The sequence below is a fragment of the Palaemon carinicauda genome, unplaced genomic scaffold, assembly GCF_036898095.1.
Source record: "Palaemon carinicauda isolate YSFRI2023 unplaced genomic scaffold, ASM3689809v2 scaffold20, whole genome shotgun sequence".
NCBI classification, from domain to species: Eukaryota; Metazoa; Arthropoda; class Malacostraca; order Decapoda; family Palaemonidae; genus Palaemon; species Palaemon carinicauda.
Window position 1 is genome coordinate 126,206 of NW_027169590.1, and position 25,556 is coordinate 151,761.

Here is a 25,556-nt window from a genome sequence, read left to right on the forward strand (position 1 = left end):
ATGATTTTAATCATATTTGTCATTCATCAGAGGCAACCATGTCAGTGGACGGATTCTTCGCAATTGGGCCAGCTTTGCCTTTCGGAACGTAGAAAAATGCAATGGACACAAGCACTTCGGTGGTTGGCCTGGAGGTCCCCTTGGTATGACGTTACCTACTCTCATGATCACCATCCAGTCATAAAATTGGTAAGTTTCTGCCTACTGCGCATTTGCTCAGGGTCTTGAGTCACCGATGTAAGGTCTTCTGTACTTGCGACTTGCAATCTTCAACCGTCGTGAAGAGGGCCCACGAGTAAATGAAAAACACTCAAGGTTTTTTCAGGTTTCCTACTGCCTCAGTTATGTTACTTTGATTTATAGCTTTCATGGTTTTTAATACCAGGCACTATGTTAACAAGATTCCTTGTGGAATACAGTATAGCACTAAATCTTTAGTTTATGTAATAGAAGCCGACGTAAAGTTAGGGGTAACAAAGTAACCTAGATTTTCAAGGCTGACTGATGTAAAGCTGAGCATTCCTCTTGGCTACCAATTTAAACTTTTTACCAAATCATATTTGTTCTGCCACTAGATACAAACTCTTTTTGGTATTAATAAGGATTATACTTTTGCCATAAGACTTTCATTGAGATGTAACTACCCTACTTCTATTTAAGGGGGGGAGGTACCCCACTCACACACGTGCACGCGCACACACCTGTGTTGTCTCGTCACTTTCTACTTTTGGCTCGGTGAGAGTAGACGTTCGCCTCTCTCTTGTTCTTGTTGTTGGGCGGAGGGATTCGCCTTTCCATCGGCACCTCCTTGGTTTTCTTCTTTATTGTAATTCTTTTATTTTCTTCTCTCTTTTTCCACATTTGATAGATATTTTCTTTTCTTTTCTCTATTCCTTCTTTCTTAAACAGCACGTTTCCTATTATCATCTTCTTTTCTTCTTCATACGGCTGTTGCAATTCCACTATTTTTCTTCTTTCGTCGCTGAGGTCTGGACACTCAAGAATGAAGTGGGCGGGGTCTTCATTAACTGCCCCACATAGTTTGCATTCTACCCTACCTCCCGCTTCATGTCTTTTCCTATCGTTTAATTTTAAACAGTTGGCCCTAGCTCTATACATAATAACAGAATTAGGTTTGTTATCATAAAACATTTCTTCTCCTATTTGCCCTTTTTCTTGTTCGTATATTTCTAAACTATTTTTCTCTTTTATCTCATCCCTCCACTTTTTACCATCTACTTCTCTAATTTTGGCCTAAAGCTCTTCTCTTCCCATTCTCCTAAAGGTTCTATCGTTCATTTCCATATCTTTAATCCATTTCTTAGTCTCTTTCATCCACCTGTTATTTTCATTTTCTTTCATTTCTTCCAGAATTGTCTTCAGCAAATCATTTCTCCCCTTTTCGATCCCTTTCACAAACCTTAGCCTTCCTCCTGCTATCCTAGTTTTCATTTCGGACATTCCTATCTCTCCCCGTAGTGTTGCTACTGCTGCATATGATGGTGCTCCCAAAATTTTTCTTCCTATTCCGTTTTCAATCTGCTGTAATTGTTTTATTTCACTTTCTGTTATGTTCACTACTGCCGTGCGATACAATATTCCGGGTAAGGCTACATTTTTCCAATATGTTTTTCCTATCAGTATTTTGTGGCAGCTTTTCACAATAATTGAGTAGGTTAGGTTAGGTAGCTTTTCTGCCTTTTCCATCATTTTCTTCTTTTGTTTTTTAAACATATTTCTTTTCCCTTCTATCTCTATTCCTAAGTATTTTATGCTATCTGTTACTTTAATACCCTCTATTTCTTCAGGTTTTTCTTTTATATTATATATGATTATACGACCTATTTTTTTTCATTTCTAGCCCACATTCTCTACACATTTCTACTAGTATTTTTATGTTTGCTTCTGTATCTACTTTATTTTTTCTCTTCAATTAGACCGTCATCTGCAAAGAACAATGCCCTAATCTTTATTATCTCATTTTCAAAGCCTTTTTTTTCTAATTCATTTATTATTTTATATGTAATTAGTTTAAATAGAGTAGTTGACCCCATACATCCCTGTTTTATCCCACTCGTTACTTCAAATTCTTTATCTAATTCATATCCTATGTTTATTTTTGTTTTGTCTCCTTCGTAGATTTCTTCCAATGTATCTATTACATTTGGGTGTATTCTATATTCTTTCATAGTTTCTATTATTTTTTCCCTCTATTGAGTCATATGCTTTCTTGAAATCTATTGAAATTTATTGAAATTACTATTAAACTTTCCTTCCTTTTGTAGCTTTCTTCTACGCAGTATTGTAAAATAAATATGTTGTCTTCTACACAGTATTGTAAAATGAATATGTTGTCTTCTACTCTTCCTCCTTTTGTGAACCCGGCTTGCGTTTCTTTCATCTCCATATTTCTCTTAAGGTGTTCTTCTATTTCATCTTTCATGAGGGCCATAAATATTTTGTATGAGGCATTTGTAAGGGCAATCGGTCTTAGATCTTTTACTGTGGGTTTCTTTACCTTTTTTATCATTTTCGTTTTAGACTTTTTCCACTTTTCGGGCTTGTTCTCCTCCATTTCACTTTGAAGGCACTTTGTAATGATTTCCAAACATTTGCTGTCATTAGCTATAGTTTTATATAATTCTGGTTTCAGTTCATCTGGACCTGCTGCCTTTTTATTTTTCATTTTTCTTAGAATTTTCTTAACTTTCTCCTCTGTTAACTTGGGAATATTCATTGGTGTTATCTTTCTTGTTATTGGTGATATCAAATCCATGTGCTCTCTTATTTCTATAGGGAATGAGTGTCCTAATGAGTTTTCTTCTTTTTCTATTTCTTTTAATTTTTCTATATAACTTAGTCTTTCTTCACTATTCCATACCTCTTTCATTTTATTTTCGTGCATTTTATACATTTTCCCCCCAGAACCTATCTATTTGTTCCTCTGCTACTACTTTGGATAGTTTTTCTCCATTTTTGTCATATAATTGTATTTCTTCTTCCTTTTCCTTTTTCCTTTTCAGTTTGTCAAATTTTTTTTTAATATCTTGTTCCTATCCTTCCTTACTTCATTAGCTTTCTTTTCATTTTCCAACATTGCTTCCTTTATTATAACCTGCGTTCTCTCTTTTTGTTGTTTATACAGCAGAGACGCTCTTTCCCTTTCTTCTCCTGTCAGGTATCGCTTTTCTCTAAGTTTTTTTCTCTTTTATTTCCTCTCTGATTTTATTTGTCATCCACTCTGGTTCTACCTTTGCTTTCTCTTCTCCAGTTGTTCTCCGTCTGTACTTTGCTCGTAGCTTTCTTTTTGCTGCCTCTTCTACAATATCATCAAATTCATCCATCCTTGTGATTTCTCTGCTCTCTAGATTATTTTTTAATTCTTCCCTGTATTCCCTAAGACTTCCTTCGTCTGTTTTGTAATACATACTTTCTTTCCAAAACCCTTTTTTGTAGTTTTCTATCGTCGCTTTTACGCTGACCTCTACCTCAATCAGATTATGGTCAGATATATCTACTTTATCTTTTTCTTCATCTATGTTCATCTCATTGAAGTATTCATACATTTCTTTATTAACCAACACCAAGTCTATGGCACTTCTTTGATCACCTCTCTCCCATGTATATGTTCCTTTGCATTTCTCATCTACATTTAATAATATAAGGTTTTTATTGTTTATTACCTCGAGTATTTTCTTTCCGTTTTCATTCTCCTCTTGGTATCCCAAGAAGCCTAGATGACCATTAAAATCTCCCATTATAATTAGTGCTTCATCTTCCTCTACTTCCTCTATTTTTTTCTCTAGCTCTGCTCGTATCACTACGTTTCTTTACCTTCCCTATCCCCGCCACAATCCATATATACTACAATAAGTCTCGCTTTCTTTTTAAGGATATTCCCTTTTATATCCAATATATCTAAGTTCTTCGAATGAACTTTTCCCATTTCTATATTCTTGTCGTCTTTGTATATCACCATTAACCCCCCTCATTTTTTATCTTTAAAGTCCCTCATATTCTCCTTCTTAATTGTACCATCACTTATATTAATCTTATCTATTTTTTGTTGTGTTTCAGTTAGCACTACTATGTTGATATCAAAGCTATTGTTTAGGAGACTCCATTTCCATGTATTTTTGCTTTTTAAGCCTTGTATATTAATCATTTTGAAACTAATTCTCTTATTCTCTTCCGTTGGTCTGTCGCGTGATCCGTATTCATTTCTTTTTCTGTTCCCCTTTTGCATTTCTTGTGGTCCTATCTCTACCTCCTTTCTCTGGCCCCCTGTTCTCTGAGGAGTTTCCCGTTTTTTATCATCCAGCCATTCTCTCCATTCTGTTTTTCTTTGAGCTCTTCCCTAAGTTTTGACATAGCCTCTCTTTCCTTTTTTGTCCCGTCCTTTGTTATACCTACTCTATTTTTCAAAGGATCTTGTTCATGTTTTAGTTTCTTAGCACTTTTTAGGATTTTCCACTTCATTTCTTCATTCTTAAATTTAATAAGCACTGGCCAAGGTCGTCCCCTCCCCCCATCATTTCACTTCCCTAGCCTCATTACCTGTTCCATCTCTATCTGCTGTAGCTCTAAACTATTTCTGAAAATATCCTGACACCAATTAGTATCCTCTGTTTTTCTTTCCTCTGCTTCCTCGATTTCACTTTCTGGTACATTATACAAATACCAAAGGCACTTCCCCCAATTTTGGGGGGTAGCCGACATCAACAATGAAACAAAACAAAAAGGGGACCTCTACTCTCTACATTCCTCCAGCCTAACCAGGGACTCAGCCGAGCTCAGCTGGTACATTATAAAGCACTAAATTGCACACACTCCTCCTTTTTTCCTCCTCTTCTTCTATTTCCTGCAATACTTTTGATTTAACTACTTCTACCTGATTTTGCCCTACATCTCCCAATTCATTCTGGCTAAACCTGTTATTAATTGTACTTACGACCTCGTCCATTATTTCATTCTTCACCTTCCTCAGCACCTCTTCGACAATTTCTGCTCTCATTTTTGACCATTTTTCTTCTGTCTCTCAGCTTTTCGCTCAACATTTTATTTCTTTCTTCTAGAGCTTTCATTTTATTTTTACTGCACTTTAATCCTTGTTTGCAATTGTTACACATCCACATTAGTTCTTCGTGCTCTCTAAGAGCCCTATAAGTAGCTCTAGATATTTTCTGGCACATGGCGTGGTATGTCACATATCAGTCCCTCTTCGTTATTTTTAACTTTATTTCTGCAGTCACTGCATATATCCTTACTTTGTTGCGAACTCTTTATTCTTTTTTTAGTGGTTTTTCTTGCTTACGGGGATTTTTTAATGACCACTTTTTCGTTTCACTACAGCTCCGCCACGTTGTTCCGCGACTTCAACCTTTGTTTTATATCACTTTATACCAGCTGAACTCGGCTGAGTCCCCGGTTAGGCTGGAGGAACGTAGAGAGTAGAGGTCCCCTTTTTTGTTTTGTTTCTTGTTGATGTCGGCTACCCCCCAAAATTGGGGGAAGTGCCTTTGGTATATGGATGGATCTTTTAACATCTATTTCGTCCATATAATTTTCTTCTAATTTCAAACTGTCAAATCACTGCTCTGTATTTTAATTCATGAATTGAAGAGGCTTTTTCTGTTATTAACCCTTTTACCCCCAGGCTCTTTGGAAATTTTCAACCCTTAACCCCCAAGGGGTTATTTTTTCCCCAGCACATTTTGCAGTAAATTTTTTCTAAATTGCTCTAACAGCCTTAATTTTTGTCAGAGAGAGGTCAGGTTGGTCTCATTCTCTTGGAAAATGCCTGAATTTTCTAAAAAAAAATTTTATAAAATTTTTTTGCAAGGACGTACTGGTACGTCCATGGGGGTAAAGGGATGAGTTTTGTGAAACGTACCAGTACGTCCTTTTGGGGGTAAAAGGGTTAACTAATTCTTTCTTCCTTTATCACACACGCTAATTCCTCTCCACCAGCTTTAAGTCTATCACTTGATCCAGTTCAACTATATCATTCCTTTTATGTAGTACCCTCGTATACATATTACGTTTGACCCCAGTATTACACGTTTTATTATCCGATACCTTATAAAATCACCCCATTTTATATTCCCATTAAATATTATTTATCATACATTCCATTTTATCTTTCTATATTACTTTTATTCATTTGGTATTACCTTGTCACACCCCGATTTCACATAAATACTTGTTCTGGACAAGTTTCCCATTCTAGTTCATTCATGTTTTCCCTCTTGACCTCGTCGTTTTCCCGTTAGCCAATCACGAACCCATACGTTTGGAAAGTTTGCACAAGGGGGTTGGGGGTTAATATTTCCCTACCCCCTCCCCTTACCTCTTAACCCTTTTACCCCCAAAGGACGTACTGGTACGTTTCACAAAACCCATCCCTTTACCCCCATGGACGTACCGGTACGTCCATGCAAAAAAAAATGCTATAAATATTTTTTTTCATAATTTTGATAATTTTTTTAAAAAATTCAGGCATTTTCCAAGAGAATGAGACCAACCTGACCTCTCTATGACAAAAATTAAGGCTGTTAGAGCAATTTAGAAAAAATATACTGCAAAATGTGCTGGGAAAAAAATAACCCCTTGGGGGTTAAGAGTTGGAAATTTCCAACCCTTAACCCCCAGGGGGTTATTTTTTTCCCAGCACATTTTGCAGTATATTTTTTTAAAATTTCTCTAACAGCCTTAATTTTTGTCATAGAGAGGTCAGGTTGGTCTCATTCTCTTGGAAAATGCCTGAATTTTTTCAAAAAATTATCATAAATATGCAAAAAATAATTTTTATAGCCTTTTTTTGCAAGGACGTACCGGTACGTCCATGGGGGTAAAGGGATGGGTTTTGTGAAACGTACCGGTACGTCCTTTTGGGGTAAAAGGGTTAAAGTGTCTGATAAGGTTTGTTGTAAGTCTGGTTTCCTTTTGGACATACCTCGCAGTCAATCCCTTGATAAGTACCAAAATTACAGACGCTATTGCATTTATGAATCAATGTTTCCAATTTTTTTTCTTGACCAGGTGGACATGAGTCTTTTTATAGTTTATATATGACATAATTGTTTTTGACATTAATAGTTTATATATGACATATCTGTTTTGATGTTACTTTTTTTTTAGATTGATTTATTATTAATTTATTCGCTTCATTTATTTATTTCCTTATTTCCTTTCCTCGCTGGGCTATTTTTCCCTGTTGGAGCCCCTGGGCTTATAGCACCTTTGCTTTTCCAACTAGGGTTGTAGCTTGGACAGTAATAATAATAATAATAATAAGGATTTTTTTGGTAATACAGTAATTGAGTTGCAAACATTCATGAAGACTTGTCAAGTCAAGAATACCAATAACTGCCACAGGACAAAATTTCATTGAAATGTCAATTTCTGTAGTGTCACATAAGTGTCTTGCAAGTAACAGATCATTGTTTTACAGACCCATTTGTAAGTTCCTGGCCTAGGAGATGTGTAGAGATAGCAGACCAGTACGCTGTCGAAGAAATTCAGCCTGCGGAAATCTGAGAGATATTGAATTACGTCATGGAAATCAGATGCTGAGAGTACAGAAAGGTTACAATTCTCTCAATCATTATTTTGTAATGGTATGTAATATAAGTGTTATCCAATTAACCCTTTTACCCCCAGGCTCTTTAGAAATTTCCAACCCTTAACCCCCAAGGGGTTATTTTTTTCCCAGCACATTTTGCAGTATATATTTTTTTAAATTGCTCTAACAGCCATAATTTTTGTCATTGAGAGGTCAGGTTGGTTTCATTCTCTTGGAAAATGCCTGAATTTTTTCAAAAAATTATCATAAATATGCAAAAAATAATTTTTATAGCCTTTTTTGCAAGGACGTACCGGTACGTCCATGGGGGTAAAGGGATGGCTTTTGTGAAACCTACCGGTACGTCCTTTTGGGGTAAAAGGGTTAAAGTGTCCGGTAGGCCCTGCTGCTTCCTCCGGTGCCTTGGATGACCGTGGAGGTAGCAGCAGTAGGGGATTCAGCATTATGAAGCTTCATCTGTTGTGGATAATGTCGGAGGGTGGGCTGTGCCATCCTAGCAGTACCAGCCAAACTCGGTTGAGTCCCTTGTCAGGCTGGGAGGAACAGAGAGAGGAGACGTCCCCTTTTTGTTTCATTTGCTTGATGTCGGCTACCCCCAAAATTGGTGGAAGTGCCTTGGTATACAGTATGTATGTAAGAAGAATATACTGTATCTTGTTGGGAATACTTATCATAATGTTCTATTTATTTATTTTTTCATATTCTATAAGTTTTTAATGGAGATCCATTGCTACTGTCTTCCTTTAAACCATTGCCTGTTTCTTCTCCTTGAATTGTTAGCCTTTTTACTGATTTTTTTTTTTACCGTAAGCTACAGTATAGATTTAATCTCTATCACGCCGATTAATTTTGTTAGATCATTTAAATTCCTTCTAGGATTGTTTTATAAAAATGTGAATATTATGAAAATATTTCATAATATCGATAACATTACGCATGAAAGGTTAGTGTTGAAATGTATATAACCTAAATTCTTGGTTTAATAACATTTCCTTAATATATGAATAGGTATGAATCTATTTTTTTTCTTGCAGCGATCAAGGCATGACTCTGATAGCTCCATGAAAGGTGCTGTCAGCGTAAGCGTCACATTACGGTGTGGAGATAAGTGGCACCCAATATCTTCAAAGTCTTGGCTGTGTCCCTTTCTGTAACTAAAGGAAACCCTCAAAGAGGGTAAGTATGTTATTAGTATTATTATGGTTGGAAAATTTCTGCTTTTCTTTGACTATTTATGCGAATTAACTTTGGTATGTGGTTATGCTTATTGGAATATCAATTTTGAGTGATAGGTTTTACGAAGGTGAATAGTTTTTATATCTCTGAACCTCCTCTAGTGGTTATATTGCTTATTCTCCAGCAACTTGGTTTATTGACATATACCTCTAAAAATAATAAAGAAAATATCCTATTTTCTTTCCTTGCAGTAGACACATGCCTCTTGTAAAGTAATCAGATACACTAGCAGTTAACCCTTTTACCCCCAGGCTATTTGGAAATTTCCAACCCTTAACACCCAGGGGGTTATTTTTTTTTCCAGCACATTTTGCAGTATATTTTTTTAAATTGCTCTAACAGCCTTAATTTTTGTCATAGAGAGGTCAGGTTGGTCTCATTCTCTTGGAAAATGCCTGAATTTTCTCAAAAAATTATCAAAAATATGAAAAAAAAAAATTTTTATAGCATTTTTTTGCAAGGACGTACCGGTACGTCCATGGGGGTAAAGGGATGGGTTTTGTGAAACGTACCAGTACGTCCTTTTGGGGGTAAAAGGGTTAAGTTGTATACCACTGGATTTGCTGATAACTACTGCACAGGAATAGTCTTGCGATTTAAATTACTGCTGTGAGGAGTGAGATTACGTCACCGTTCCTCACAGGGAAAGTATGTTTCAAGTTTGAGTTCTTTGTAGTTCAGGGGGAAGACCAGAGAAGATTAGGCTAGTTGTTTATAGCAGGAAGGGTGACAAGTAAACCACACCAACACTATTCTTTAACCCTTTTACCCCCAAAGGACGTACTGGTACGTTTCACAAAAGCCATCCCTTTACCCCCATGGACGTACTGGTACGTCCTTGCAAAAAAATGCTATGAAATTTTTTTTTTTCATATATTTGATAAATTTTTGAGAAAATTCAGACATTTTCCAAGAGAATGAGACCAACCTGACCTCTCTATGACAGAAATTAAGGCTGTTAGAGCAATTTGAAAAAAAAATATACTGCAAAATGTGCTGGGAAAAAAATAACCTCTTGGGGGTTAGGGGTTGGAAATTTCCAAATATCCTGAGGGTAAAAGAGTTAATACACACTTAACCAGCCAAGTTTTGATAGTGATGTCTTTTACATTCCAGTTTTTTTTTCAATATCAAATAATTTTGCATTCTACACACATTTCTTCCTTTTTATCAATTAAGGTAGTTGTCTTGCTTTCTCCCTAAATATTTTACATTTTAGTTTTTGCCTTATTGAATTTTGCTTTTTTCTGGCATGTTTTATCGGTAATTCCTTAAGAGTCATTAATCTTAAAAATTAAAAAAAGATATCATTTAGTATTTAATTTGGACAATTCTATCCTGTTCGTAATACTAGGCAGGCAGTTAATTCTAATAGCCAGGCCTTCTCCATCACGAGGCTCAATACTACGCAGTACTCTAGAAGTTTTATTCCAGCTGTTACCAAGTTGTGGAATGATCTTCCTAATTGGGTGGTTGAATCAGTAGAACTTCAAAAGTTCAAAGTTGGAGCAAATGCTTTTTTGTTGACCAGGCGGACATGAGTCTTTTTATAGTTTATGACAGATTTGTTTTTGATGTTAATAGTTTATATATGACATGTCTGTTTTGACGTTGTTACTTATTTTAGAATGATTTATTGTTAATTTGTTCTCTTCATTTATTTATTTCCTTATTTCCTTTCCTCACTGGGCTATTTTTCCCTGTTGGAGCCTTTGGGCTTATAGCATCTTGCTTTTCCAACTAGGGTTGTAGCTTTGATAGTAATAATAATAATAATAATAATTTATTGGTGAGAGGCAAGAGAGCCTGCTAGAAATAGGAATGAATGGCGAGCGATTGTGATGCAGTTCCGGTAGGCTCTGCTGCTTCCTCCGGTGCCTTGGATGACCGCGGAGGTAGCAGCAGTAGGGGATTCAGCGTTATGAAGCTTCATCTGTGGTGGATAACGGGGGAGGGTGGGCTGTGGCACCCCTAGCAGTACCAGCTGAACTCGGTTGAGTCCCTTGTCAGGCTGAGAGGAACGTATAGAGGAGAGGTCCCCTTTTCTGTCTCATTTGTTTGATGTTGGCTACCCCCCAAAGTAGGTTTGCCCCAGACCTCTGTTGTCTATGACATAAAAGCTTCTGTTTTGTTATTACAGTATATATTTTTTGGATTATTAATTGATACTGTACATTGTCATTACAATGTCCCCTTGCAAATTTCCCTTTTTTTTTAATTTCGCAATAGATTAATATGATTATTGTCATGAAATAAACAACTCAAAATTTCTTTACTGTAAAACGATAAATCTAATTTAACTATAATTACCTTACAATATACTAAATATAAATTTCTTTACTGTAAAACGATAAATCTAATTTAACTCTATAACTACCTTACAATATACTAAATATAAAGCTTATGAGGAAAAAGAAGTTTGAATTACTCACTGACAAAACAGTCTGAAGCAGCACTACAGGATTTTAAAGATATGAAAATCAAAATTAGAAACATATTGGTAAATAACATCATATGTCATAGCTCTTCTCTCATGTCTATTTTAGACATTCCTATTTCTAGCACACTCTCTTGCCTCTCACCAATATACAAAGAACAAATTAAATACTTAATGAAATATCTTTTTTATTTTTAATATTAACCCTTTTACCCCCGGGGTATTTGGAAATTTCCAACCCTTAACCCCCAGGGGGTTATTTTTTTCCCAGCACATTTTGCAGTATATTTTTCTAAAATTGCTCTAACAGCCTTAATTTTGGTCATAGAGAGGTCAGGTTGGTCTCATTCTCTTGGAAAATGCCTGAATTTTCTCAAAAAATTATCAAAAAATATGAAAAAGCATTTTTTTGCAAGGACGTACCGGTACGTCCATTGGGGTAAAGGGATGGCTTTTGTGAAACGTACCAGTACGTCCTTTGGCGGTAAAAGGGTTAATGAATCTTAGGGCATTACTGATGAAACATTGCCAGAAAAAGGCAAAATTCAATATGGCAAAAACTAGAAAGTAAAATCTTTAGGGAGAAAGCAAGACAACTACCTTAATTGATAAAAAGGAAGAAATGTGTATTGAATGCAAACTTATTCTATCTTGAAAAAAACTGGAATGTAAAAGACAATGAAATCTATAGATTCCAAAAGGCTGAAGCAAAGGCCTCAGGTTTGCAAGAAGTAACTCATACCTGTACTACTACTTTTGCTTCAAGAACTTCACAGTTGGCAAAAGTAGTAACAATCACAGAATTTAAATTTTTTTTTTTCAATACTGTAATGTTAGTCCTCTAATTGTTATATACCTTTATAGGAGCTGCTCCAAGCATGGAGAGAGAAATGTTTAGTGTCCTGAACAAAGAAGTAAGATTCAATGAACATTTGTCGACCGAACCAACGTATCTGATGAAGAACGTCTTGTTTAGGATAATACTTCTCGAGATCTTTTTCACCGAGCCTTATTTTGCTGTGAAGGTAAGAATATATGTTATACTATACTACATACATATACCAAGGCACTTCCCCCAATTTTGGGGGGGTAGCCGACATCAAACAAATGAAACAGAAAAGGGGACCTCTCCTCTCTATGTTCCTCCCAGCCTGACAAGGGACTCAACCGAGTTCGGCTGGTACTGCTAGGGTGTCACAGCCCACCCTCCCCCGTTATCCACCACAGATGAAGCTACATAATGTTGAATCCCCTACAGCTGCTACCTCCGTGGTCATCCAAGGCACCGGAGGAAGCAGCAGGCCTACCGGAACTGCGTCATAATAGCTCGCCATTCATTCCTATTTCTAGCACGCTCTCTTGCCTCTCTCACATCTATCCTCCTATCACTGGGAGCTTCCTTCACTCCATCCATCCACCCATAACAGTTTTAGATAATCCAAAATCAAATTCAAATCTGGATGGCTTTCAAATTTCTCTTTGAATGGCAAATGGAAGAGTAGTAGAAAGGGCATTAATGGATTATGTGTTGATATCTAAAAGAATGTTTGGAAGATTGAAAGACGTGCACGTGTTTAGGGGTATGGCTAATGGCATGTCTGATCATTTTTTGGTGGAAGGAAAATTAGTTGTAGCAAAAGAGTGGGGGAATAGAGTAGGTGGATGTAAAAGGGAGCTAGTGAGGGTTGAAGAGCTAATAAAACCGGGGGTAAAAAGTAAATATCAGGAAAGGTTGAAAATGGCATATGACGAGGTGAGAGTAAGAGAAACTGGTAATTTAGAGGAGGAGTGGAAGTTAGCAAAAGAAAATTTTGTTGGGATTGCAAGTGATGTATGTGGCAAGAAGGTTGTTGGAGGCAGCATGAGGAAGGGCAGTGAATGGTGGAATGAAGGAGTGAAGGTAAAAGTGGAAGAGAAAAAGAGGGCTTTTGAAGAATGGCTGCAGAGTAATAGTATAGAGAAGTATGAAAAATATAGAGAGCAAAAGGTGGAAGTAAAGCGCAAGGTACGTGAGGCAAAGAGGGCAGCTGACCTGAGGTGGGGTCAGGGACTGGGTCAGTCATATGAAGAGAATAAGAAGAAGTTTTGGAAAGAAGTGAAGAGAGTAAGGAAGGCCGGCGCAAGAATTGAAGAGACAGTGAAAGATGGAAATGGAAGGTTGTTAAAAGGAGAGGAGGCAAGGAAAAGGTGGGCGGAATATTTTGAAAGTTTGCTGAATGTTGAGGATGATAGGGAGGCAGATATAATTGCTGTTCCAGGTGTTGAGGTGCCAGTGATGGGAGATGAGAATGAGAGAGAGATTACAATAGAGGAAGTGAGGAGAGCACTAGATGAAACGAGAGTAGGAAAAGCATCTGGTATGGATGGTGTGAAAGCTGAGATGTTGAAGGAAGGGGGTGTGACTGTACTTGAATGGTTGGTGAGATTGTTTAATTTGTGTTTTGTGTTGTCAATGGTACCAGTAGATTGGGTCTGTGCATGTATTGTACCACTATATAAGGGTAAGGGAGATGTGCATGAGTGTTGTAACTCAAGAGGTATTAGTTTGTTGAGTGTAGTTGGAAAAGTGTATGGTAGAGTACTGATTAATAGGATTAAGGATAAAACAGAGAATGCAATCTTGGAAGTACAGGGTGGTTTTAGAAGAGGTAGGGGTTGTATGAATCAGATTTTTACAGTTAGGCAGATATGCGAGAAATATTTAGCAAAAGGTAAGGAGGTGTATGTTGCGTTTATGGATCTGGAGAAAGCATATGATAGAGTTGATAGGGAAGCAATGTGGAATGTGATGAGGTTATATGGAGTTGGTGGAAGGTTGTTGCAAGCAGTGAAAAGTTTCTACAAAGGTAGTAAAGCATGTGTTAGAATAGGAAATGAAGTGAGCGATTGGTTTCCGGTGAGAGTGGGGCTGAGACAGGGATGTGTGATGTCGCCGTGGTTGTTTAACTTGTATGTTGATGGAGTGGTGAGAGAGGTGAATGCTCGAGTGCTTGGACGAGGATTAAAACTGGTAGGCGAGAATGATCATGAATGGGAGGTAAATCAGTTGTTGTTTGCGGATGATACTGTACTGGTAGCAGACACAGAAGAGAAGCTTGACCGACTAGTGACAGAATTTGGAAGGGTGTGTGAGAGAAGGAAGTTGAGAGTTAATGTGGGTAAGAGTAAGGTTATGAGATGTACGAGAAGGGAAGGTGGTGCAAGGTTGAATGTCATGTTGAATGGAGAGTTACTTGAGGAGGTGGATCAGTTTAAGTACTTGGGGTCTGTTGTTGCAGCAAATGGTGGAGTGGAAGCAGATGTACGTCAGAGAGTGAATGAAGGTTGCAAAGTGTTGGGGGCAGTTAAGGGAGTAGTAAAAAATAGAGGGTTGGGCATGAATGTAAAGAGAGTTCTATATGAGAAAGTGATTGTACCAACTGTGATGTATGGATCGGAGTTGTGGGGAATGAAAGTGATGGAGAGACAGAAATTGAATGTGTTTGAGATGAAGTGTCTGAGGAGTATGGCTGGTGTATCTCGAGTAGATAGGGTTAGGAACGAAGTGGTGAGGGTGAGAACGGGTGTAAGAAATGAGTTAGCGGCTAGAGTGGATATGAATGTGTTGAGGTGGTTTGGCCATGTTGAGAGAATGGAAAATGGCTGTCTGCTAAAGAAGGTGATGAATGCAAGAGTTGATGGGAGAAGTACAAGAGGAAGGCCAAGGTTTGGGTGGATGGATGGTGTGAAGAAAGCTCTGGGTGATAGGAGGATAGATGTGAGAGAGGCAAGAGAGCGTGCTAGAAATAGGAATGAATGGCGAGCGATTGTGACGCAGTTCCGGTAGGCCCTGCTGCTTCCTCCGGTGCCTTAGATGACCGCGGAGGTAGCAGCAGTAGGGGACTCAGCAGTATGAAGCTTCATCTGTGGTGGAAATGTGGGAGGTTGGGCTGTGGCACCCTAGCAGTACCAGCTGAACTCGGCTGAGTTCCTGGTTAGGCTGGAGGAACGTAGAGAGTAGAGGTCCCCTTTTTTGTTTTGTTTCTTGTTGTTGTCGGCTACCCCCCAAAATTGGGGGAAGTGCCTTTGGTATATGTATGTATGTATGTATGACTAGAAATAACTCATACTCTAGAATCTACAAAGGAGAGTATCCTGAGAAAACTTCTTATTTCATTAGGAAGTGAACCAGCTTGCAAACCCAGAATAGAGAAAAAGTTTTCATGTGAACATTTAGTCAGTTTCTTATTGCCTTGAGTTATCTTCAGCACATTATCATTCCCTTTGCTGAAAATATTTAACTTCTTTTCTTTGTTCTGATCTTCGATTACGTATAACATAAAAAAGAATTGGTTTTGTGTTGTAAATATACATGGTCTTCTATATTTTCATAGCTTATAGTATATAAATTCAACTGGGATACTTTCCAACACGTGAGAAATAATACGATAATGTACTGCGTACCGTTTGTACAGTACATGTTGATGCCATTTTACATAGCGGGCACAGTAGTTTTAGCCTGATGGGAGAACTGAAGTGAGATACAATGATATAGGTTTTGGAGAGAAAAAAAAAGCCAGTCTTTATGTAGTAAATGGTCAGAAGGGTTTTGGACCATATTGGACAGTCAACAGATACCATTTCCCCTAAGTAATTTTTTTTCTAAAAGTGAACTGTATTTATTTTTTAATGATTGTCACATAATACTTTTCCAAACTTTATACATACATATACCAAGGCACTTCCCCCAATTTTGGGGGTTAGCCGACATCAACAAATGAAACAAAACAAAAAAGGGGATCTCTGCGCTCTACGTTCCTCCAGCCTAACAAGGGACTATATCGAGTTTGGCTGGTACTGCTAGGGTGCTACAGCCCACCCTCCCACATTATCCACCACAGATGAAGCTTCATAATGCTGAATCCCCTACTGCTGCTACCTCCGCGGTCATCTAAGGCATCGGAGGCAGCAGGAGGGCCTACCGGAACTGCGTCACAATCGCTCGCCATTCATTCCTATTTCTAGCACGCTCTCTTGCCTCTCTCACATCTATCCTCCTATCACCCAGAGCTTTCTTCACACCATCCATCCACCCAAACCTTGGCCTCCCTCTTGTACTTCTCCCATCAACTCTATAGTACTGTAAAAATATATTGGAAGCCGTTAGCAACCCATTGATTGATAGCAAATAGCAATATAATTTTTTAACTCCCGTTCATTGGTGAAATAGTTCTTTGAACAATAGGTTCAGAGATGAAAGTAAAAATTTTATGTTCCGAAGGGAAAGGTGTATTAGTCCTTACTAGATTAGCTTAGTATAATTGGACTTATTTTTCTATTTCAGTTTCCTAGTCCAGGGTTTAGATATTAAGTGATATGCATAAATCCCAGGTATGATTTGTTTTTTCACAAAAATTAAAAGACTCCATATGTTTTTAAGGTCATCTTGTTGCCCAATAGCCTTGTCGTGGGTACCCCTCTCCCGTGCAGGACTCGCCAATCAGAGTACAGGTACTGTAGGTTCTTGCAAAATCCTTCAACTCCAAATGCATTGAATTTGGCCCTTCCGGAAGGCCCTGCTGCTTCCTCCGGTGCCTTGGATGACCGCGGATGTAGCAGCAGTAGGGGATTCAGCGTTATGAAGCTTCATCTGTGGTGGATAACGGGGTAGGGTGGGCTCTAGCACCCCTAGCAGTACCAGCCGAATTCGGTTGAGTCCCTTGTTAGGCTAGGAGGAACGTAGAGAGGAGAGGTCCCCTTTTCTATTTCATTTGTTTGATGTTGGCTACCCCCCAAAATTGGGGGAAGTGTCTTGATGTATGTATGTATGACTTTACGTCTCTTCCCTTCAATCTTTTCTTTTATTGACTGTGTCTACTCTTAATTTTATTCTCTCATATTTAACTCTAATTAAAAGATAGATTCTTTAGGTAAGCCTAGTGAAAGTCTAGAAAAATGATAACTTAATCATTACATTAAATTTTTTAACAGAAATTTTATTAATCTGCTTGTCTTTTTATCACAGGTTTATGTTCTAGAAACGTAGGTCGACTGAGGGTGTGTCGGGGGGGATCTCGTTGAGCATTGCTGCAGTGTATAGCGAGAAACACGTTGGGGCCAGAACACAGCCCTGCTTCCATCAAATGAAACTGAGGCAGATCTTGAAAATCCCCTGGGAGAGCCACACCTCCAACATAGAAGTCTTAGAACGTGCCTCGCTGACCAGCGTGGAGGCCACCATCATCCGCCACTGCCTCCGCTGGATAGGACACGTGCAGAGGATGGATCCATCTAGGCTCCCAAAGAAAATATTCTACGGAGAACTGACCCAGGGCACCAGACCACGAGGAGCCCCGAAAATGCGCTATAAAGATCAACTAAAGCGCACCCTGGCTCTAACTGACATCGATCCTTCTTCATGGGAAGAAACAGCCAGGGACAGGAAAACCTGGAGGAGTACAGTACACCATGGCACCGTGGACTTTGCGGAGAGGAGGAGACAAAATGAGGAGGCTAGGAGGAGAAGAAGGAGAGAGCGATTAGAACAGCCCCGCCCACCACCTACCCTCCCTTGTGAACACTCCGCAACTCTTCCACCACAGACTATGACTTAACAGCCACATCAGACATAAGCACCCACCCCATAGATAGGAGGCTGATGGCTAACGACAGAACCCAATACTCGGACATGAGTGGGTGCCGACGATGTTCTAGAATCAAGAAAGTTACATGGAAGAAAACTCATCACTTTGTCCTCTCAGGTATGATTGAATTTATTTGGTTTGATTTAATTTTGTTTACATAATTTCCAGTCAATTCTTAGAGGAATTGTTTTATTTTGTTTTCCCTTTTATTTATTATGTACTTAACGAACAACAGAAGTCTCAAGTAACAATGCAAGAATAGATATTCACTCAATATACAGTACACTGTACACTGTAAATACATTTTTGTAGTTAGTATGGTGTCCTGGCAAAATCTTAGAACTAATTTAGCTTGCAGATCTTCATGTTAGTATTAATCAGAAGTTTTATATGAAATCATGTAGACTAAAAGTTTATTCAAGAGGTTTCACCCCATTTCAATAGATTAATACTTATCGGAAAGATGTAATGCAATTTATGTTTCTTGAAAATTAGTCTCTCAAAATATTCACTTATATAGTTAATCTATATAACTTGGGTAAGCCTTAATGAGGTATGGAAAATTTGATTTTTAGCAACTTTCTAAAAATAATTAAAATGGAGACTTGAAATCTAAATTGTTTGCAAACAACTGTCCTGTGCTTTTGTATTTAAATGTTCAGGAGTAGTTTTTCTAGTAATAAACATTTGCATCGTATACATACATACATATACCAAAGGCTCTTCCCCCAATTTTGGGGGGTAGCCGACATCAACAATGAAACAAAACAAAAAAGGGGACCTCTACTCTCTACGTTCCTCCAGCCTAACCAGGGACGCAGCCGAGTTCAGCTGGTACTGCTAGGGTGCCTCAGCCCAACCTCCCACATTATCCACCACAGATGAAGCTTCATAATGCTGAATCCCCTACTTCTGCTACCTCCGCGGTCATCTAAGGCACCGGAGGAAGCAGCAGGGCCTACCGGAAAATACTAGGTGGTTTTAACTCTACATCCGTAATAATAAGCTTGTGTAAAAATTTGAATCGTGTTGTCCTTGTACAGTAGTTGTATTGTACCTTTATTTTGAAATGTTCTGTAATACTGTAACTAATGCATTTGTATTTTTAAAGCTAATACCCTCTTGCCCCTCTCGGTGTTGTTTTCTCTACTGTAATTGGAGAAAGAGAGTTGATAAAAGCATTAGTAGCAAGTGGGTGAAGACGGTGCTGTAGTTGTGGTTTGCTTTTGTACAATGTCCATGAAGTTTTTTTGACTGACTTGATTTTACAGATTTTTTTCTGCATGCCATTGTAGACATTGGGGAAGGTGGATGATGTTTTGCTCAATTTTCATTTCCGTTAATTGTTTACCTACACACAAAGATTAGTGTCATCCTAAATGAGTTTCTTTGGAATTTTATTTTGTGGGCTTCTGGTGATTTATTCATATTTCTTTTTATTTACTTGGAAATATACATATTTTAGTATATTTTACTGTATTAAGGTATGAAATATAATATAGGGATTAGGTACTTCATGATTTTATGGTTAACTGATTATATTTTTTGAATGGGCTTCATTTTTTACACTGATGCTACTTTGTTATGAAACGCTGGCTTTTGCTGCATTATGGTTATTGGAAAAGTAATGAATCATATATAATGTAATTAATTCTTAAATGAACAACAATCCAAGATCTTATAGCATCTTGCTTTTCAAACTAAGGTTGTTGCTTAGCTTATGATGATAATTAACCCTTTAACCCCCAAAGGACGTACTGGTACGTTTCACAAAACACATCCCTTTACCCCCATGGACGTACCGGTACGTCCTTGTAAAAAAATGCTATTTACCTTTTTTTTTTTGATAATTTTTTGAAAAATTTCAGGCATTTTCCAAGAGAATGAGACCAACCTGACCTCTCTATGACAAAAATTAAGGCTGTTAGAGCAATTTGAAAAAAAAATACTGCAAAATGTGCTTGAATAGAAAATAACCCCTGGAGCTAGGGTTGGAAAATTCCAAATAGCCTGGGGGTAAAAGGGTTAAGAGCTTTTTCTTCTGAATTTTTCCTTTAAATGGTTTGTTAACTTTGTGTATTACATAGTACGAGGAATACCACAAGACATGATGTGTTATTAGAGTTACCATTTCCTTTACTGTGGGAATGCATTTGAAGTGTTGTAGAAAGAACAAAGTACTCTACAGAATTTTTATTTATATAGTGGGGCTGAAAGTTTTAGAATATACAAGTCAAGTTCTGGATTTGAAATATAATCTTAAATCTGCAGATATTTTCAGGAAGAGGGTGAAATTTTAAATATTAAGCAAACGTGTTATGTATTATTTTGAAATGATAGAAAAATACACACACTATTCATATGTCCTGAGGAGGGTCTGCTTTTTTATTGGATTCCTCCATGCCCCGCCTTTTGAGCAATTTTCGTCTCGCCAAGTTGCATCATCTTGCCTAGCTGACTCATCTCGCCAGGTTGACTAATGTCGTCTAGCGGAAGTGCCTCATCCATTCCTGCTGTAGCTGTGCGTGATCTTCCACAATCACCCGTCGGTTCGTTCTTGCTATCACCCACGAACGGCAGTCGGCTCTCTTCCAGGTTTCTGGTGTCCCAACAACTGCTTCCAGCACCTGACGTTTTCATTTACTCATAATCGCTCGCACTTCAAAACCTTCGAGGTAACACAGACCAGCTCGTTTCCGGCCTCTGCTCAGTTCTAATCTTCTGCCTCTGCTGGCAACTCATCAAAACTTCTTTTAGTAACTACTAGTCAGTGTCACACTACCCAGCTTGCTACTTTTTTTTCCTAGGTAAAGTTGCTCTCTGCCTATGATGAATTGCCCTTCCGGCTTGCGGGTAGGTTCGTTAACGGCCACCGGAGAATCTCTTAAGCCTTGTCCTTTGGTGCGTTTTTTCCGACTTTGTTCAACGGAGAACTTGGGTGGTGTCGCAGAACTCTACGAGCTGCAGTCCTCACTTCAAGCAAGCATGCTGCTCTTCCAAGCAAGACTCCCCTCTGTTCATCAGTGTCTCCTCATCTAGACAACACAGATCGGCATTCTTCAGTCTCTTCGAGTTGCGCTACTTTAGTAGTGCTTCGCTTGACCTGCAGTTGAGGGAGTTACGCATACACTCCCTTCTTGGAACCTAACCCAGCTCTCTCCATCGATGGGCAGGGTATAGCACAAGTGTCAACATTGGCACTTAATACCTTGCTCACCACTTAAAACCTGTCTCACACAAGTACTGTACAGTAATTTTTGGGTCCCAATGTTTTCATCTTCTTTAAGCTTCGAACAACCCGCTTCTACGATTGGCAGTCGTCTTCATCTGCTCTCCAGTCCTTGTCAGCGTTCATGAACGTTTTCTTCGCACCATGACCACTACTATTACCACTTCTTCTAATACTAGTGCGTTGACATGCCGTGTACCTCTTCCTCACCCTACCTCTTTCCTTGCCTCACTGTATGCTGTATGGTTACCTTACAAGCCGACATATTCATTGATAAGATTTTTGTTAGTTGTGCATGCGCTCTCACCTATAAGCCACCTCCTGGCAGGTAGAACATATTTTTACAAAGTGGTTGCCACCACAGATGTCTTCCAACCACTCTCCTCTGCCACCTTTCTCCAGTGATTCAGACCGAATCTTGTGAGCATAATTCTTTGGTGTTATATGCTTCTCTTCTCTCCACAAGTTTGAAAACTTGTCGGATAACTATCACTTTTTTTGGGCCGATTCCTTGGATCTCTTCGCCCTTCACACCTGCATCGGGAGACAACCCTGCAGGGTTATTTCTTTTTCATTTCCTTTGTTCTAGGGCAGTGAATTCAGCTTGTGCATAGATTATGGCTATATAAACTTGGATTCAAGGCTTCCTCTCGGTCCCCATCTGCCTATACCCCTCAGGGCTTGTACAAGCAACGTCAGCTCTCCAGCCAAAGGAGCCTCCTCCAAAGATGCTTATATGACTAACCCATAGCCTGACCTTGATCTTGTTCGTCAATCCACTGACAGTGTCGCTCTCCCTTAGCCTGAGTTCACCCATCGGCCAATGTGCTTATATAGGGATAACTCCTTTCTCGTCCTTGAGTTAGGTTTGCCCCGTAGTGGGTAATCCCCTCTTATCTTATTCTATCGTATTTCTCTTCCTCTTGTTTTGTTAAAGTTTTTATAGTTTATGTAGGAGATGTTTATTCTAATGGTGCTTTTCTTGAAATATTTTATTTTTCCTTGTTTCCTTTCCTCTGGGCTATTTTCCCTGTTGGAGCCCCTGGGCTTATAGCATACTGCCTTTCCAAATAGGGTTGTAGCTTAGCAATTAATAATGATGATGATAATATAAGTTCGGAGTACAGTACTCATTTTTTTTTTTTACAAGGACAGAGGATCCGCAGCTCAGCTACAAGAGCATACACATCTCATCCCACCCACCTGTTGAGGTGTGAATGCGGATCTCTTTGATCTATGCGAATCTGAAAATCCAGTCATACACCCAGACTCGGGCGTCGAGTCTTTTTTTGCAGAACGACTTATTTCTTCAAGGTATCTCCGAGCTTCGACAGTCGGTTCTTTCTATTAAAAGTCTCCGGTTTTCGTTCTCTAATCCTAGAACAAGTTAGCTCTTCAAACTATGTTGGTGAGAAGGCACTTGGCCAAACAAGCAGTTATTCCACAGGACTTCCTGTGCACATTTGACCACTAGGACTAGTACTCCTGGATTACAGGACATCCGTCATCAAGGAAGTGTCTTCGAACATACAGGTATACCAGGTCAAGGTGAGGTGCTTCGTTTTGGACAGCACCTCGGGTTTTCACGAGAGTTTTTACCCTAGCGTCAACTTGGGCGTCCAGAATCAGTTTCGTTTTCCGAAGATTTCGGGACAACTGGCTGATCCTAACAGACTCTGTAGCATACCTTCGTCACCAATGAGACAACTCCTTGAGTTTACCGCAATAAGAGGATTGAAGTAAATCTCGGTAGATATCCTTGCTTCCTTATCAGAGACGGTTATTCTTTGGTTTCTTCATAGTCATCAACCCGCAGAAGTTTTCTCAGAACAACGGGTTCCAAGGTGTAAGATAGTGGTAGTCTCTTCCTTCTACGAGACACACTTTCAGCTAGCAGTGGTTACGACTCAGGGGCCACTGTTTTACTCTAGTTCGTCAAGCCCGCATCGGACTCCTTCGAATCCAACCTCTTCAGGGGCAGCTAGATCCCAGGTTGTTCAGCCTGAGGGATCTCCCTTTCTTCTTGTCTCTATGGGAACCAGGCAGGAGACAGATTTGAGAAGAGGATTGACAAACGAGAATCTCCGCCGAGGAGTTGACCACCTCGTCCCTTCCCCAGATTTGATGCTCTCTTCAGATGCAGCAAAAGAAAGGTTGACCCCACATGCTGTACCACTCGGCCTCCGGCCTCTGGTCAGAATATGAATGGTACTATCATTAAAATCTAGAGATGAGTGCAGCCTTGCAGCAGATAAATCAATCTCTGGCAGGTCACTGTGGTAATGGCGAACGACGACACCACGATAGTGGCTCATTTGGAACAAATAGGGCGGTGCTTGTTTTTCGCAGCACTTCTCTCCTAGCATGGTATGGTAAATGATCTGAAGACTGCTCGGTTTCTCTATCAGTTCTATTATTCCGGACAAGCAGGAATGTGCTCACGGTCTTCTGAGCAGAGCTCCTTGGATAGTGGTCTCCGAGTGGTCTTTGTATCATCCAGTGTCCTACGAAGTCCTGACTTTGAGGGGTTCCCCGAGAGTGGATCTCTTTGCAACGTCCCTGAATAACTCGCCTCCACTCTACGGTTCGCCAGTGCCGGATCCCCAGGCTCTATGGCTGGATGCATTCGGCAACGGCAGGTCAGCTGGCGTTTTAGCCATTTTCCCCGTACTGCTTGATGAGGAGGGTGTTTAAAAAGGCAAGATCATCTGCAACCTGGCAATGGCCCTCTCGGCTCCGCTTTGCATCTGTGGGATGGTTCCTGTATCTTCTTCGGCTGCTGACGGAAGTGCCGAGACACTCCCTCCACGACATGATTAACTCGACATCCCACATGTGATCATCTTCCACAGTGCCATAGGCCCCGTATGTTCTTCACGCCTGGACACTTTCCAACATCTTACACGGAGAAGCTTTCACAAAGTTGTAAAAGGATGTTCTAGATACCTCCAGAATTCTCCAGTTGCTGGCAAACAGGCTAGCGGACTTCCTTCAGTGGTTGATGTCATGGACAGGATATCTCACCCCCTCGTTGCTACTTTCCAGCATAACCTTCAAGGGGAAAACTCCCCTCGGTCTCGGCAATGAAAGGCTGCTACTCGTCCTTGAGCTTCGCCTTCAGGCTGAAAAGAATTAACCTCTCCTCTGTGTTGGTATTGTCTCTCAGTCGGAAGTTAGACTTAATCAACATGGCATGGTTCGTGTCCTTCGGTCCCTGAAGAGTGCTTCCAACGACCCAGGATGCTAAACAGCAGATCCTCACCTGTCCTGGAAGACAGGTCTTCCACTCCTTTTGGCTTTGGCCAAGAGATTCGGGAAATCCTATGGTCTTCCTTCAACATCTCATTCTCGGCGATGGGTAAGGTAACATTTGACTTTGTTTATAAAAGCTCAGATCCCACATTTGAAACCATTCAGATTGGAAATCCTATGTAGCGTGACCAATGATCCAGATCAACTGCTACTGTACTTTGCTGGGAAGAACTTGAGGTGCTACCTCAAGAGAACTACAGGAGCTCACGCCAGAGTGTCATTATACTCTTCGTCAGCTCGGGGAAGGATCACCTAGAACACGGTCTTGGCTTGGATTCACAAGGTGATATACTGAGCGTTGAACCCTGATCCTTCTCCTTAAACGAGACGACCCACAGCTCATGACGTTAGGGGCATAGGTACGTTCCTAACGTTCAAGAAAAACTACTGACACAGGTCCTGCAAGCGGGTGTGTGGAAGCCTCGGACAACCTTCACCACCCACTGCCTTCAAGACGTGACCCACAGGAACATGGAGATGTTCTCCATTGGCCCTGTGGTGGCTACACAACAAATGGTTTAAACACCTCAGGCTCCTTGATGGACAAATAGCAGATGGTGGAGGGCAGAGGTTAACAGGGATTAAGTCTGGGATAAAGGATAAGAATGACTGGCTCTTTCTTTCATCTTCCCCTCTCTGGGGGAACAGCACCTACCATACTCGGCACGCTGGTCTCTTCAGTAAGAAGGTAAAACCACTTCCTTGTGTAACCTGATATAGAGATATGCTTGTCCCCACACCCCCCTGCCAAGGTGGGATTGAGTAACATCTATGGCTGGTTCAAAGATTCCTAAGTTTCTGAGAATTTTTACCTAGACTAGTCACACTGCTAGTATCACAATCATACAGCTTGCTCAGGCCACTAAAGCATAATATTACACATAGGTTTTAGCTAGGTATCAGGGTTTTCCCCCTTATATATGCATAGCACGAACAGGGAATGACCCCGGGTCAAAAGCCAGCCAGTTGGTTAAGCACTTCCACCCACCTTAGAGGTGAGTCTTCATTAATAAAGAACGGTAAGGTTTTTATTTAGTGTCGCAGCAAAAGAAATTTGAAGTAATTTGTATTTTTCTTAACGATATACAAACTTGGCTCCCCATCGCCTGTGCCCCGGTTAGTCCTGCTTGCAAG

General features: G+C 39.7%; 1 protein-coding gene across 31 annotated transcripts in view; it reads left to right on the plus strand.

Annotated features, from left to right (window-relative positions):
• LOC137635945 (uncharacterized) overlaps positions 1-25,556 on the plus strand; it is a 152,020-nt gene continuing 126,464 nt past the window's right edge. For 9 of the 31 annotated variants that reach the window (XR_011042857.1, XR_011042850.1, XR_011042847.1 and 6 more), the window contains exons 1-4: positions 1-189; positions 8,620-8,761; positions 12,123-12,283; positions 17,263-17,998. Coding sequence is in view for 6 of the 31 variants with exons in the window: in XM_068368414.1 (XP_068224515.1) it covers positions 17,896-17,998 (103 nt within the window). In the remaining 25 variants the exon portion in view is untranslated. Of the gene's footprint in view, positions 190-7,453; positions 7,588-8,619; positions 8,762-12,122; positions 12,284-17,262; positions 17,999-18,685; positions 18,857-24,504; positions 25,111-25,556 lie in introns of those variants that run through there. The other 22 variants (XR_011042833.1, XR_011042834.1, XM_068368409.1 and 19 more) reach the window with 16 other exon arrangements.